General features: G+C 33.6%; 1 protein-coding gene across 1 annotated transcript in view; it reads right to left on the bottom strand.

The window, feature by feature from the left end:
- Positions 1 to 16,619, bottom strand: part of LOC140441718 (uncharacterized) — a 115,101-nt gene that overhangs the window by 19,908 nt on the left and 78,574 nt on the right. Inside the window, exon 6 of the mRNA XM_072532604.1 lies at positions 6,661 to 6,813. Within this exon, the coding sequence (XP_072388705.1) occupies positions 6,661 to 6,813 (153 nt within the window). The remainder of the gene's footprint in view (positions 1 to 6,660; positions 6,814 to 16,619) is intronic.

Here is a 16,619-nt window from a genome sequence, read left to right as displayed (position 1 = left end):
AAGATCTTGCATCGACCATATCTACTCTTTAACACAACTAAATGAAAATAGAATGGTTAAAGATATACCAACTCATATAATATTTGTGAACTTGACGAAAACTTATGATACAATATCCTGATGTAGACTATGGCAAATACTGGAAAGCTCAACTATTAATATTGCACTTGTAAAAGCAATAGAACGATTTTACAACCGTCTTTGATCAAAAATAAAAATTAACAGCCAGTTCTCCGAGAATTTTAGGATTAATAAAGGATTTAGTCATCGCACAAGACTAGGATGATCTGCAATTTATGACAAAGCGATTAATACAGGAATGTGAGCGATGGGAACCAAATATTAAGTCAAGAAACACGAAATACATGTGAATATGAAGAGCTGAATACGAGTAAGTAAACTTAGAAGATGAAAATGTAATTTCGTTATGTTCCGAATGCATGTATTTGGGGACAAAGATGGAAAGAGACCGGACAGACTGAAACAGAAATCAAGAAACGAATTATATAAAGGAAACAAATAATAGGCGCACTAAACTCACTACCCTAATCAAAAACTATTTCCAAACAGAAAAAGATACAGCTATATAACAGCATTTTTAAAAATTTTGTACTTTATGGATGCGAAACCTGGCAACTCACTAAGAGAACGAAACAAAAAAAATGCTTGTTCTGGAAATGGATTTTCGGCGCAGATCAGTAGGCATATGAGAATGATACAAGTAACAAATGAAAGAAAGACCAATCATGGACAGAACAACCACCATCATCGAAGAAATACAGCAACAACAGCTTTTTGATACGGACATGTACAGAGGACATCACCTACCGAAGATAATATTGGATTGGCAGCCAACTGAGCGAAAAAATAAACGAAGAAAACCAAAAACAACATGGATTGGAGGAGTCCAGAAGGTAATGTCAAAGAGACCAGGAAACTAGATCGAAAGCAGTGAATGAACACTTGGCACTGGACGGCACACAACGCTATAAACCGGACATCGTATACATAATAAATTATAATAGTATATAATTCTGCCAGAATGATATTTTCCTCTGCTTTAATCCGTATTTGGCTTTGGTTTAAAATTATTTGTAATTTATTAGATCTTCGAGGCTTTTGTTTTTATGGCGATGTTCTAATACCTTGTAATGTAATTTCTATAGTAAACTTTTTACTCAAAACAGTGGTAGTAATCAAAATAAATATTGACATAATATATCGTCACCTTTTGTGTTTATACCTTGTTCTACTCTAAGTAATGACTATAAAATAAAAAATAATTAGGTGTAGTACATCCACATAGAATGTCTTGATACGAAATAATAATAATATGCGTTTCGTGTTTACTTTTAATACACATACAAGTGTTTTGTAATTATTTATTTGTACTGACAATATAGTTGATACGCCTACAGAGTAATCGATAGACCAGGTGGTTGCGCTTGTGTTGTTTTCACGTCGTTCTTGTGATCATAAATATTCATAGGCTGGAGCGTGTATTATGTTAAACAAATCTATATTCACATTTCGACTGCCAAATTAAGAAGTAGGTGGGCATTTTGACTCTGCTTAGAATTTTTAAAGATAAAAATTAAAAAAATCAATTTTAGTATAAGATCGTTGCACTGTTTTCTTTAATGTTTATATGTAAAAAATATTAAAAAATATAACTTAAAAAGACGCAATCAGTTTTATACTATATACTAGGGAACTAACGATTTTCCTATAACACTCGTTGATACAGATATCTAACAACTACTTTTGATAAATTTATATGCCAAATTTTAAACGTCATTTTTTTACTTATAAACAATATATAAACAATGTAAGATCGTTGTCATTTTAAATACTAAAGATAGAGACTGGTAAATTATATGGAAAAGTGACACAATTTTAATAAAAAAGCATTTAAATCCTTTAAACTAAAAGTTTGTAAAGGTATTTTTGTTAATTTGTTGCTTAATTATTACAAACGCCCTTTTTCGCAAATTGGCAAATATCTTAAAACAGAAGAATTGCAGAAAAATTATGACACGTTTAACCGTTAAATGAATCGTGTTGCCGTTCGGCAACATAGGTAAACGATTGAATGAAATGTCTATTCTGATTCTAATTTAAAGTAACTGAATGGCGTTGCCTGTAGTCTACATAGTGTAAATATAAAATAGTTCGGCACTTTTGGCACAGATGGCATAAGCTCGCACTTCTATCCATTGAATTGTTTCACAGCTAACCTGTAACGTCGTGTATTATTTGATGAAGTTTAAGAGTCGTATCTAGTTAGAATATTAGTGATTTATTACTGAAAAAATATTCTAGATAGTAGGTAAGGTATAGTTCTTATTTTTATTATGCTTGCTTTTAGTATTTACGGCATTTATTAGAAAAATGGAAAACATGCTTTGTTGCCGTTTTGCTACAGTGTGCACTCAAGAATCCCTGACACAGAATATTTACATTCTGATACAAAATGCATCGTCAGAATTATTTTTCGGAAAAGGATTTGCAGGAATATTGGGCAAATTTTACTGGCCTCAGCAGTAAATATGAAAGTGATTTCTCCGACACAGATATTATTGCATACCCTAAATTTAAACCTATCTGTGGCGACGAATCTGATGAAGAAACGTGCAATGGGGCTAAAAATATGGCAGAGGAGATAGACACAACAGAAAATATGGCTAGAAAGTAAGCAAATCATCCAAGAGAATGAAAGCTTGTCATCTACGAGTAACTAAAAAAAACCAACGGAAAACGCAAATAAAAAGGTTTCTAAAGGAGCAAATAAAAAAGAATCTAAAATATATAAAAAGAAGACTACTACAGAACACATCACTTGGAAGAAGAAAGGATTTTGTCTCAATAATGATCAATTCCACTTTTATGGAAACACAACTCTGAATCAACAAGTGATGGAATTAGAAACGCTGCATCAATTTTTTACTTACTTATTTACGGACGAGTTGCTGTTGCGCATTACCAATGAAACAAAGTTGTATGCCTAACAAACCAAATAGAAAGAAACGAATTGTTTACTTCTGTTGACATTGGACAGTTCATTGATATAATTATATATATGCCATTGGTCGATAGGCCTAATGTACGCTTCTTCTGAAGTAAGAAGCTTACATTTGAACCAGTAAAAAAGACTATGTCTCTAAATAGATTCGAAAAAATTAGGCAATGCATACACTTTAATGATAACAACCTTATACGTTTTCTGAACCTGGACATGACAAACTTTACAAGATAAGGCCACTAGCTAACACAATTAACAAAAATGTTTCCAGTGTAACACTTGAACAACATCTAAGCATTGATGAGCAAATGTGTTTCACCAAAATTAGTCATTATATTAAACAATACTTGCCAAAAAACCGCATAGATGGGGATTCAAATTGTTTGTGCTGGCAGAAATTTTCGGATATTCGTATAATTTTGAATAGCAAATCAGTAGCATCCGGTAATGTAGTTGTTCACTTGGCTCGCAATATTCCAGAGCATCAAAATTTCCGTCTTTATCATGATAATTATTACCGCTGCTTGTAAATAATGCCAAAAAGGGAATATTATCATTTTGATTGGCATCAATGTGCAAACATACGAATTGGTCAGAACACGATAAAAGCAGTGGCTATATGACATAGAGTGAAACATGAGTGTATTTTATCACCTCTATTTTTTAATACCTACATTTAGTTAGACCACTTAGGAATTTTCGATCTGTCACAGTTAGTAGTAGCCACATTACTGAAACTACTTCTCTTAAATTGGTCGTCAGTTATTCAGTTTATTTCGTCAAACTCCGCCGATTTTACGGTAGCCGTAATTCTCCTACCAAGAAGACTATTCGCAGTGTGGTAGATAAATTTAAGTCCGTCTATTCAGTAGACAATCAATCAAAATCCGCAAGTCAACGAATCGGAAGATCTGCCGAAAACATAGACGATGTCCATAAGATTGTGCACAAGAATTCGATGCAGTTAATTTCACGTCGCTCAACTGAAGTACCTTGAAGAATTATGCGTCGTGACTTGAGCGTGCACGGGTACAGAATTCACCGGATCCAGGAGCTAAACGACTATAGACAATAATGTGTATTCGCTGTTAAATTTGGGATGATAATAATTCAATTAAGATACAAGATTATCCGGTGACGTCTAAAAAACTCACTGTATGGTGTAGATTTTAGGCTGATGGCGTCAACGGTCCATATTTATTTGAAAACGACATTGACCAGGACATCACCTTCAAAGGTGAGCTATGTGGGTCCATATATACGGATAGTTCGATGATGATGATGAAATAGACACCAAAGATATATGGTTTTAACATAATATGTGCCATACTACTCCTACTACATTGGACATTGTGTACGAGCGATTTGTGGGCATAGTCATTTCATGTAGAGGTGATATGAACTAGACACCGTAATCGTGCAATTTAACTCCGTTAAAGTCGTTCTTATTCGGTTTTTAAAGGTTTGGTTATTCGAATAACCAAAAACTCTAGAATCTCTTCAACATAATCCATGCCATTCCGTCAGACTCTTGCTTCACGTGAGCCGTTTAGCCATCCTGTATACTCTTCATTCTTCCATGCATTGGATGTCAGGTTAGATGAATAACCTCGTAGGCCAATTCAACTCTGCTCCTTATATTTGACATAGCTGATATGTATTAGACCATCCATTAAGGTATTTTCGAGCTTTATTATAATAGTATCACTCAGAAGTTCAGAGGCTCCGCCTCTGGTAGTGACTGGGTCAATTCAGTAGCTCAATTTGGATGGTTTGTGTCAGAGAGGACATCCGGCAGTAAAAATTTTGCTGAAATCCTAAAAGAAGGAATACGGAAATCAGTTCAGCGGCTAGGACGTTCCCCGTAAGCGACCTGCAGTTACTGAAAGGTGAGCTAGGGTTAGTTCTTAGAGGACGGGAAGAACAAAAGAAGCTAGTCAATGGAGATTGCAGCACTCAACATCGGAAGTATAAAAGCTAAAGGAAAAAAGCTGGTCGATTTCATGCAGCGAAAGATTGGTGTACTTTGTGTTGAAGAAACTGGTTGCGAAGGCAACATACAGTAGTGCGAACAGTTACGGCAAAAATGAAGTAGATATTATTTTAAACAACGAGTGGAAGGAACATCTAACAAGGGTAACCAAAAGAAGAAGATATAATAATCAGGGTCCAAATGAATACAGGCGATGTGAACATCATATGTGCCTACGCCTCACAGGTAGTATGTGTAGAACGGGAAAAGGCAGAATTTTGGAGTGCCCTTAATTGTGAGATTCTCGAAATTTCTGTACGAATAGTATTTTATTGGAGGTGATTTGAATGGACATATTGGCAGAGAAAAAACGAGAATGGAAAGAGTTTAAAAAAGTTTATGGAAGATGAAGGATGGGAATCAGAACTAATAAAGGAATTTAGTGTGATTGATTTTAAAGTGGAATGGGATTTGGCGACTAAGAGAATTTAAATATCTTGGATGAGGACGATTAAGTACCATGGATTGTAGACTAGGAATAGGAGTAAGAGAATTTAAATACCTTGGCTCCAACATAACGGAGAATGAAACACTACATCGAGAAAGTTTCCACAGGATACAGACTGGTTGGTTTAACTGGAAGTGAATAGGGAGGTTTCTCTGTGATCGAAAAATCGGTGAAAGACTCAAATAAATGATATACAATAGTGTGGTGAGACCTGAGTTAATAAACGTTGGTGAGTGTGGCCTGCAAAGCGGGTTCAGGAAAAGAAGATGGAGATATCTGAAATAAAAATGTTACGGTGGATGTTCAGTGAGACTAGAAGGGGCCAGATCAAGAATAACGTAATTAGGATTAGGATTAGAAAGACAACAATGGTTTGATCATGTCAGACGTAAAGATGAGGACGGTGTGGAATGAAGGAGAGAGCTAATGAAAATCGAGAAAAAGATGGAAGAACTGTGTGGCAGAGGACTTAAGAGAGAAATGTATAAATGAAAAAGACACGATGGTTATGAAAAGAGAACAGCTAAAGGAGAAGAAAAAGAAGAAGATGACTCAGAAAATCAGAGGCTGTTACAATTAATATCAGATTATTATACGGTCTTATAACAAAATGCTAGGACCTACGATGTTTTCTAAACGCCGGCGCACCTGCTTTTGCTGCCTAAAGTATTTTCCTGTATATATTACTTTTTATACTAATGTTTTATTTATATTTGGTACAAATAAATAAAAAATGATAAAGTAAATAAATACTCCTTTCCCTCCATTGTCCCCGCCTATGTTTACGTTAGCATTCGACGATTTATCGTGATGATTATCGACGATCAAAAATAATGCTGTGCTGGCTAGTTGAATGTTTTTTGACATTTTGATATTGAATAAAGTACCCTTTATGCTATGTCACGGCACGCAAGGTTAGGGTCATCCAGTAAATTAATTTTTAAAGAATGTACGGTAAAAAGGATACATATTTTATAACTACAAAAAAATCGAAGACTGTAAATATTAGGCAAACAAAATAGGGTAAATTCAATTAATTAGTATTCGTATTATATCTTGGTTTAGAACTGAACTGTATTTTGAATAAATGCGGATTTTACGAAAGACTAAGCTTCATAAATTGTACTCAACTACTCAACTTGTATTATAGGTACTTACCACAAGTGGAAGTTCAGTCGAAACTACATCGTCAGGGACGGGGGCAACTTTTCCATTAGCGAATACTGGCGGATTATCTTGCATTCCTAGAATTCGGATAACCGCTTCTCTGAAGTCTTGATAAACGTCTGCTGGTACCCGTTCACCATTTATCTGAGACAAGTAATAAAAAAGTCGTTTATTAAATTGTATTAATTTTATATTTACACTTAACTCTTTTGCTTACGACATCCTAAATAGTACATAATTTTTAGTAGTTTGTCATACATATATTTCAGGTAAATATATGTATGACTGTACCAAAGCAGTCCAAAGTCTGTATAATGGAACGACTGCAAAAATTAAAACTGGATCAAGGATATCTGAGGGATTTAAGGTCACGAAAGCAGGGTTGCTGTATTTCGCCTACCCTTTTCAAAATTTTTCTGGAACAAGCACTCAAGCTGTGGAAAAGAAAATGTAATGGCATGGGAATCCCTCTCAATGACGAGACTACACTGTATACCTTATGTTTCGCTGATGACCAAATACTGATTGCTCAGGATCATGACGACTTGAGTTACATGACTCGGAAGCTAATAGAAGAATATAACAAATGGGGTCTCGAAGTCAATATTAAGAAAACTGAAACCATGTGTATTCGAGGGACAAAGCAGTCCATTATATTAGACGATGGGGTAGAAATTAGACACTGTGATGAATACAAGTACCTGGGTAAAAAGATAACTCAAGATGGAACACTCGATGCTGCTATAAAAGACAGAAACATACAGGGTAGAAAAGCCATATCCATGATGAACGGCATTCTGTGGGACCAAACAATATCTAAAACCAACAAACAACTCATATACAACATCATACATAAAAGTGTAATCACATATGGCAGTGAAGCAGTTTGGCCAATGAAACAAAGAACAGAGAAACTGTTACTAGCAACAGAAATGGACTTCTGGAGAACAGCAGCCAAATCAAGAAGAAATCGGATACCAAATGAGAGAATACGAGAAATGATGGGAGTCAAGCATACAATAGTTGATGACATAAAAACAAAACAGTTAATATGGTACGGCCATGTACAGAGAATGCCAGATGACAGGATTCCGAAACAGATTTTGACGTGGATACCACAAGGGAGAAGGAAAAGAGGAAGGCCGAGAAGAAGCTGGAGAGAGGGAATTGAAAAAGAACTAGAGGAAAGAGAAATCCCTCCAGGTCTATGGTTAAATAGAGAAGAATGGCGGTTAGGACTCGGAAGGCGTCGGAGAACGTTGTAAACCGATAGTAGTAGTATATTTCAGGTAAATAGTATATTTATTATTCCTTAGGCTAAGCTAAGCTTTGCTAAGCTTCTCAAATACTACTTGGATCTGCTTCCAAAACGAATCTCAATTTCACGTCCTCACCAAAACTCCTATCTCCTTTTGGATACTCGAAAAAAGCTGTTTGAATTAATTGAAGCTGGACTTTTAGATGTTGATGGGAATAATAAAAATTAATCGGAATCGTAGATATATCAAGGGTTTTAATCTTTAAACAACGTGTAAGAAAAATTACAAATTATAGATATAGGTTTGCAGGATTCCAGCAAACAGAGTAAGGTAAACCATCTTGCTATATTAATCTAGCTCACTTTCAAATACTATTTCTTGGTCCTTTTTGTTTTGCTTTACACATTTCTTTTTAGTAAATTCTCCCATATGCTTCTGCAATTGACTACCTAAGTCTGACGTCATAATAGGCGGAGATTTTAAAAACCTTTTTTTTTAAAAAAGGACTTTTGGTTATGGACATTAATTCTGTGCGATTGGTAATAATTGTTGTTCGTGAACTTGTGAGGTAAGAATATTACAGTATTAAGATATTTCCTATGAATGTTCATATTTTAAGGTTATGTTATTGTATGATTAAAACTTGAATTATTGTATTTCAACTGTATTTCAAGGTATTTTTTTATTAGGAATATTTCAAAATAAATCAATAAATTATTGAATTTATTTATGAAGTTGAAAAATATTTAAATTATTGTTTTATTCTTTTTTTATTGCGATTAATTTATAATATCCTGTAACAGGATAATTAATAATTATCCTGTTAAATACTAAAGATATTTGTTATCTCGTAGTTTATGTCTATCAAATTGCCATAATGAGTGCTAATAATAAAAACAACAACAACATACCTAGAAATACAGTAAAGCATAATTAAAGTTTTATTTAAGCCATGACATAACTTTAAAATATGAACATTTATACTAAATATCTTAATCCTTTGATATTCTTACCTCACAAATTCACTAACAACAAATAATACCAATCGCACAGAATGAATGTTTATAACCAAAAGTCCTTATTTATTCTTCAAAAAATTACCAATATTTCCAACTTCTTACGGGACAAATACACACAGATTAGAAATATTTGGAAAGGTTTTTAAAAACCCCGCCCATTGTGACGTCAGAGCTTAGGTAGTCCATTTAAATACCTTATGGACTCTGAGAAGAAGACGCCAGGATGCAACCAGCAGAAGTCCAGGAATCCGAGAGAAAAAATTACCAATATCAGGCGGTGCAAGAGCGGGACGTCGTGAAGAAGAAAATGAAATATAAACAATTTGAAATGTAGACTAATAATGGCAATAAACGTTTTTATTTTTATTTTATTTTTATTTTTTATTATTATCATATATTGAACAAAGTTAAGGTCGTTTTAAAACAATTTTAAATTCTAAATGGCTTTGTTGCGTTTATTTCAATTATTATAAAACGTTTGAAATATTTGAGTATATCATAGGTTAAAAAAATATTTAATGCAAACCATTAGGCTAAATATTTTACAATCTTCGTGTTAGCTTACACAATACTGTCAATATAATACATTAGGATTTTATGTTGTAATATTCGTGCTGATAATTTCTGTCAGAACAAATCGATTGGTTATATCTAATACTAATTGTTATTGTTTTAAAATGCAAATATAATAGTTTTATACAGGCTATATATCTATGTCTGTGTGCGCCATATCATAGTCAAGACTTAAATATCTTCTTCTTCCTATTTATTAGCAATTCTGTTTGTTTATTGACGGATTAATACCTCTATGGAAGGTGTCACTCCATCTTTTGCTCGGTCGTCCGATACTTCTTCTGCAGATTGGTGACTTATCTCTTGCTATTTTAACGACATGGGTCTCCTCCATTCAGCTTATGTGGTTATTCCATTCTTTTTTTCTATTTTGTGTATACTCTGTACGTTACATTTTCTTTTAATGTCTTCACATTTCTTTCGATATCTCAGGGTATTTCCTGTAATTCTTCTCAGTACTCTCATCTCTGCCGTTTCCAGTAGCATTTGCGTTGTAGCTGTGTCGGGTCTTGTTTCTGAGGCATATATCATTGTTGGTCTTACACTGGCTTTATAAATTCTTGACTTTATTTAAGTGTTAACGTTTCTGTTTCGCCATATGGTGTTATTAAGGCATCCTAGACTTAAATATATGTAATAGCCTATATCAAAATACCATATTTGATATTTTTGAAGAAAATGTCTATAATGGGAAAACACTTTTGACAGAATAAAAAGAAAATATATATATAAAACGTAAGAAAATGGGCATCAATAAACAGTTAATAAAAAAGTTAACACTGACACTTCGAAAAACAGAGTCAAAGTAAATGAAAAAAACAAATAAACGTTAGTGAAGTAGTGTGACTCTTTGTTATCGCCGGCGCCGTTGGTTAATAATACGATTAAGGGCTAATTTCTCATAACCAAGGTAATCCATAGTTCAAATAACTAAGGTTCATAACAAGTAAACGTTGAACTTTGGTTATTTTGGGAAATACATTTCTCATTGACAGTTCAGGTGTAGTTCTCGTTCTACGCCTTAATGATCGTTGACAACGCAAAAATCCGTAGGCTAGTGATGGGAAGACCTGGTTCGTTTCAGTGACCCGGGTCTTCCAGATCATTCATTAAAATGATCCGTTCATAAAGATCCGTTCATATGATCGATTAATTAAATTTGTTGTGTAAAGTTCAAGTGTGTAGAGTTTAATATTGATATGTTTATGAATCTTTCTGACAATATATGAATTTATAATAATGCAGGACCAGTTCATAGAAATTTGTTCATTGGAACGACTTTAATTATATTGTTATTTACGTGTAGAATTCGATATTGTTACTATAAATAGTAATCCATCCATACACCCACTAATGAACTCTTTAGGTCAGCTGTAAACAAGATCAGGATAGCCTTGATGATTTACAATCTCCGAGAGGAGTGGCACAAGAAGAAGAAGACTATAAATAGTTTAAGGCTGGCATAGAGAGTGCCTCTCTCTGCTGAAACTATCTGCCCAATTTGTTTGATTCCCTTTTGCATTATAACATTTGGAGCTTGCAGGATAGTGCTGATACCAGTTTCGTCTAAGTTATAAATCCTGTCAGGTGTGAAATCGTGGGTTGAAATAGCACTTTCATAATTGTCAAAAAATTTTTTTTTGTAAAACTGGTAGCTCGGCTAAGGCTGGTGTTTTCGGATTCCTCAATGCCAAAGTCTCTACCAGCAATGTTATTGGCATTCCATTTACTTATAATCATAAGCAAAAATTCTGATTTGAGTGTATGTTAAACCATAATTTATTTTTGAAGATCTTAATATATAACTAACTAAAAGGTCTTTTTCAGTTTTGTTAAAAACTTGAGCAGTAGAATACTTGAATAATTCGACAGATAAACTACATCATTTTGTTCTGCCCTTTCTCGTTCCTGTTTCCTTTTTATTCTATAAAGTAGTGTCGTATGTTTAATTTCATAGATTGCAGCAGCCGTGAGAAGGATTATGCAACCCTCCACTCACTGCTTGTATGGCATTTTGAATATCATTTTCAGTTGGAGGCACTTTTGCACGTGTTCTTTTGTATGTACGAACCATCTCAGTTTCTAAAAATCCACATTTAACATTAATTTTAATTGAAGTTAAATGTGTCGATAGCAATTAAAGTAAACTGTATACCCAAGCTTAATCAAGCCATTCAGAGCGATGCTGGAAATATTTATATTCCACTATGCATAAAAAATTTACCCATATAAATTACAATCTTCTTGTACTTATTGCGTCGAGTAAGAACGATAAATATACGAAGACGGTTGCGTTTTGGTTTGGTTTGCGTTTTCTTACAATACAAATTCTCTCTCTGATGACTCTCTCTCAAAAACACGTGTTAGGGAGTGGTAAGACACTCAAATTAAATCAAAACGCAACCGTCTTCGTATATGTTAATTTTAATTCTTCCCAATGGAGCTTGCAGTAATGGGTCACCTTTCAACAAAGTTCAAAAGTGCCCCCATTCCTGTTGTTCAAATGTGCCCCGCAAGTACAGATTTTAAATTTATGTAAGTTACAAATTTAGGATTAGAATAACGAGGTTAAATATCGAACACATACCTTGGAAAACGCAAAATATTGCGGTGTTTATAAGAGGAAAATTTGATTTGTTCAAATCCACCCCACGCCCACGTTCAAAAGTGCCCCCTATATATTTTTAAATAATATTAAACATTACCATGCTTAAAGTAAAAGTAAGAAGTTAATCTACATTAAATTTAATATTGTTTTGAAGCTATTTTCTTGTATCATCTTAATGAAATTACTATTTTTATTTGGAATAAACCACAATTTTGCCAAATTATGGTTTGGAAAAATAAGCCACAAATTTAAAATTTGTTTCAACACAAAGCAAATTTTTTTTTAATTTATCAATGTTTTGTATTTTGAGAACGATTTCCGAATATATTTTTCTCAATAAAAATAATAATTGCATTGCTCAACAAATGAATATTTCCTGACAATTATACACTTATCTAGATTTTATTGAAACGTATATAAAAGCATTGAACATTAGGCGTGGGAAAGGAAAGTATCCGACAGGGTATAATGGAAGAAAGTTGCCAAGCAGGCCAAGACCCAAAAAGAGCTGTAACTAGATTGCTATATTAATAGAAATCTTTAATTTTAATCCCTTTAATAAAAAAATATAGAGATGAAGCCTACATATTTTACCTTTGAGACAATTTCAGTTCTAGCCCCATTAAACTATACTGAAGTGCTGATTCACAACTATTTTTTGTTATGATTTCAATACTATCTGTTTAACAAAGAAAAGATCATTTAAACCAAAATAATTCAGCAAATTAAAATTCCCAAGACTAAATTACATTTTCTACTTTTCAAGGTATTATTCTGTAAATTATTCTGTATATTCTGTATATTCTGATCGCGTTCAGCATACCAGACTAATTACCGCCTTGCAGAGCATTCAACTAGATGAGAAAGACATCAAACTTATTGCCAAACTTTACTGGAACCAAACAGCCATTATTAATACCAACAACAGAGAATCAAAGCCAATCAGTATTGAACGAGGCGTAAGACAAGGCTGTATACTATCTCCCACCCTCTTTAACGTGTATTCTGAGAATCTATTTAGGGAAGCTTTAAAAGATCAAAAAGGAATTATCATAGGAAGAGAAATAATTAACAATATACGGTACGCCGACGATACTGTGATTCTAGCTGAAAACATCGACGATATGCAGGAGCTAATCAATAGAGTTGACATGGAATGCACAAATTGGGGACTGTCGATAAATATCGATAAAACTAAATACATGGTGACCAGTAAAGTGGATATCGGCGCAACCCAACTGATATTAAACCAACAACCGCTACAGAGAGTTCAGAGATTTAAATACCTTGGATGTTGGATTACCCAAAATCTAGATCCATTCTTCGAAATTCGATGTAGAATTGAACAGGCAAGAAACTCATTTCAAAAATTCAAGCCTCTATTATCCAATAACTCATTAAATTTGGAAATCCGTGAAAAGTTTACAAGATGTTACGTGTGGTCTGTACTTTTGTATGGATGTGAAACTTGGACTTTAAACGCCGATATCATAAATAAAATCGAGGCGTTTGAGATGTGGTTGTATCGAAGGATACTAAAAATTCCATGGACTAGCAGAACTAGAAACGAAGAAGTTCTTCGAAAAATAGGACATCAACGAACTCTATTAAATATTATTAAGAGGCGTAAACTAGAATATCTTGGACATATAATCAGAGGACCAAGATATGAGTTCCTTCGGCTAATTCTCAACGGTAAAATCGAAGGAAAGAAATGGATAGGACGGAAGAAACTCTCTTGGTTGAGGAATTTGCGGCAGTGGACAGGTTTGACTGCGGACCAATTGCTACACGTAGCGCAAGACCGAGATTAGTATAAAAATATTATAAGCATGGTAGTCGCCGACGTTCCGTAGGGATATGGCACTCTAAGAAGAAGAAGATTCTGTAAAGAATTTGAAAAAGTATCACATTCAAGCTATGACTTTTTTAGATGCAGCCAAATATGATCTACCACTTTAAAAAGATGACTTTATAATTTTATCATTCCGCACACAAGTTTATATAATATTTATTTTATGAATCCTTTAACCTTTGTTAACTACATTGCTTAAAATTTTAAATTGTGTTGGGACATTTTTTTATATCCCGTTGGAGGCAGTTTCAGATAAACCGGCTTATTATTAAATCAGACATCGACAAATATGTTAAGAAACTGTGAAGATTTGGACATATTGTATTAATAGAATACAGAAAAATGCCAGGATCAGGTTCAGATACCTAAATCACCGTCTTAGCTGTACAAAGCCAAAGGTTAGGAACAAAACTACAAATCAAGGAAAAACTGTTACAAATTAAACACTTTTTATGAATTGTTTTAACCAAATTTAAATATTATTACGTAATAATAAAACTTTTTTGTTTAGAAATATTCTAACCCAAACCGATTTGTAGCAAATTTACAACACAAAAAACTATTTTTCAAAGTGTATTTCAAATTATATTCGTACAAATCTATCAACTGTAATTTTTTGTTAACAAAAAATTTTCGAGGTAGCTTCGTTTTTACTTTTTTTAATGAAAATTCCTTAATTCAGACATTTACCCGGTCCGGCTAAAAATAACCTAGTGAAGATTTTCTAAATAACTAAACTCTTCAGTTCTAAAAATACCAACGAAAACTAGAAAGAAATTGGTGTAAAAAACAGGAATTTCATGACTACCTAATAGATGCTTATTGTTGCTGCAATATCGCGTGCAAAAGAACTTCACGGCTACACATTACAAGACGATTAGAACGGGCGAATTGATTACAAAAAAGTGTCTCAATTGTAAGTGTAACTTCATCGCTTGTAGTTATTTCTGATCTTTATGGTTCTAATGTTATTTATTACCACTTTATTAGATAGTCAATCTATGTATGCCTTTCAATGTATTTCGAATCTACTAGTTCCTCTACATCCGTTCTTTGGCTTTTGATAAACCACCATATACCTTTTATAGATCATAAAAATCATGGTCCGATTCTTTTGAAAACCTGGATCTCTCCTGATGGAAGAACAACAAGTCAGATTGATATTGAACACAATAGATTTAACGCATGGAACAGACGTAATAGACTACACATATTATAGAGGCGCAAACATAGACTTGGGTTATTGCCTAGTGATCTCAACATTAAGGGCTAGAATTTCAAACACCAGTAAAGAAAATAAAATGGATAGAAAAAAATGGAGAGGCAACAATTGCAAAACGGTCCTCGGAAAATATCACCAACAGGCTAAGAAATCAAAATGTAAATGAAGAAGACCAGACTGATCTAGACATTGAAGCAGCAGCCAAAGATGAAATAGGAACAGAAATTTGTGCCTATAAAAATCGTTGGCAATGCAACAAAAGAAAAAAATAAAGCCTACAGAAAGATGCTTACCTGACAAACTAGAACAACTGTAGAAAATTACCAGATAAAGAGAAGAGAAGAAAAGAGGATACACAAAAGAAAAAAAACGAAACCACTTAAATAAGGAACTTAAATATACAAAAAACCTCAACAAAGAGAAAAAAACTCAAAGCACTCTATAAAAAAGTTAACATCAACAGAAAAGAATTCAAGGCAACCACAAGTCACCGCAGAAATCAGAATGACGACCTATTATCAACAAGGAAAGATGTATTGAATATATGGGTGAAATACTTTATCCCTGCACTTTATACAGAGAAAGAAAAAGAAAATCTGGAAGACAAAAGAGATGGGGTATGGCGAATAGACGAAAAGAAAGAAGAACCACCAAAGATTCTTAAAGTTAACAATACTACCACAGAGATAAACCTCAGAATTTGCACGGCCAACACATGGTATTTTGGGCTCAATCTCCTTCTTAAATCGACAATTATATCGAAAAATACAAAAATAAAACTCTACAAAACAAAAATAAGCTCAGTCCTAAAATATGATTCGGAGACCTAGACTCTAACAAAAAGTAATGAAAACATATAAGGATGTTTCGAAAGAAAAGTACTAAGGTGAATCTACGGAACAATGAATGACAATGGAATGTGGAGAAGACGATACATTTTTGAACTTTAGATTATACCAGAATCCAGATATCGTAAAAGATATTAGGGCAGGACGTCTGAGGTGGATAGAGCATGTAATGCGGATGGAACAAAATGAGCCAGCTAGAAAAACGCTCCTCGATAGACCCATTTGTCAGAAAAGAAGAGGAAGACCCAAAACAAGGTTCCTTTATAACATCAATGAAGATATGAGAAATATGGGAATACGTGCTTGGAGGAGGAAGGCGATGGATAGGGACAACTGGAGAGAAATTCTTGAAGAGGACCCAGGCAGGGTTGTAAAGCCAGAGTAATGATGATTATAATTTATGACATATAAATACAAATCGTTCTCACAATGTATTTTGAGAATGATTTCCCAAGTGGGAATCAATCAGAACGTCAAAATAAAGATATTTTAAAACAAAATAATGATTTTTTCGCAGTAAAAAGAGTAAATTGATATCGTATCGTCTCGTAATTTGCCATAGCAAA

Source organism: Diabrotica undecimpunctata, chromosome 1, assembly GCF_040954645.1.
Source record: "Diabrotica undecimpunctata isolate CICGRU chromosome 1, icDiaUnde3, whole genome shotgun sequence".
NCBI classification, from domain to species: Eukaryota; Metazoa; Arthropoda; class Insecta; order Coleoptera; family Chrysomelidae; genus Diabrotica; species Diabrotica undecimpunctata.
The sequence above is the reverse complement of the archived record's forward strand: the minus strand, read 5'-3'. Positions and strand labels throughout refer to the sequence as shown.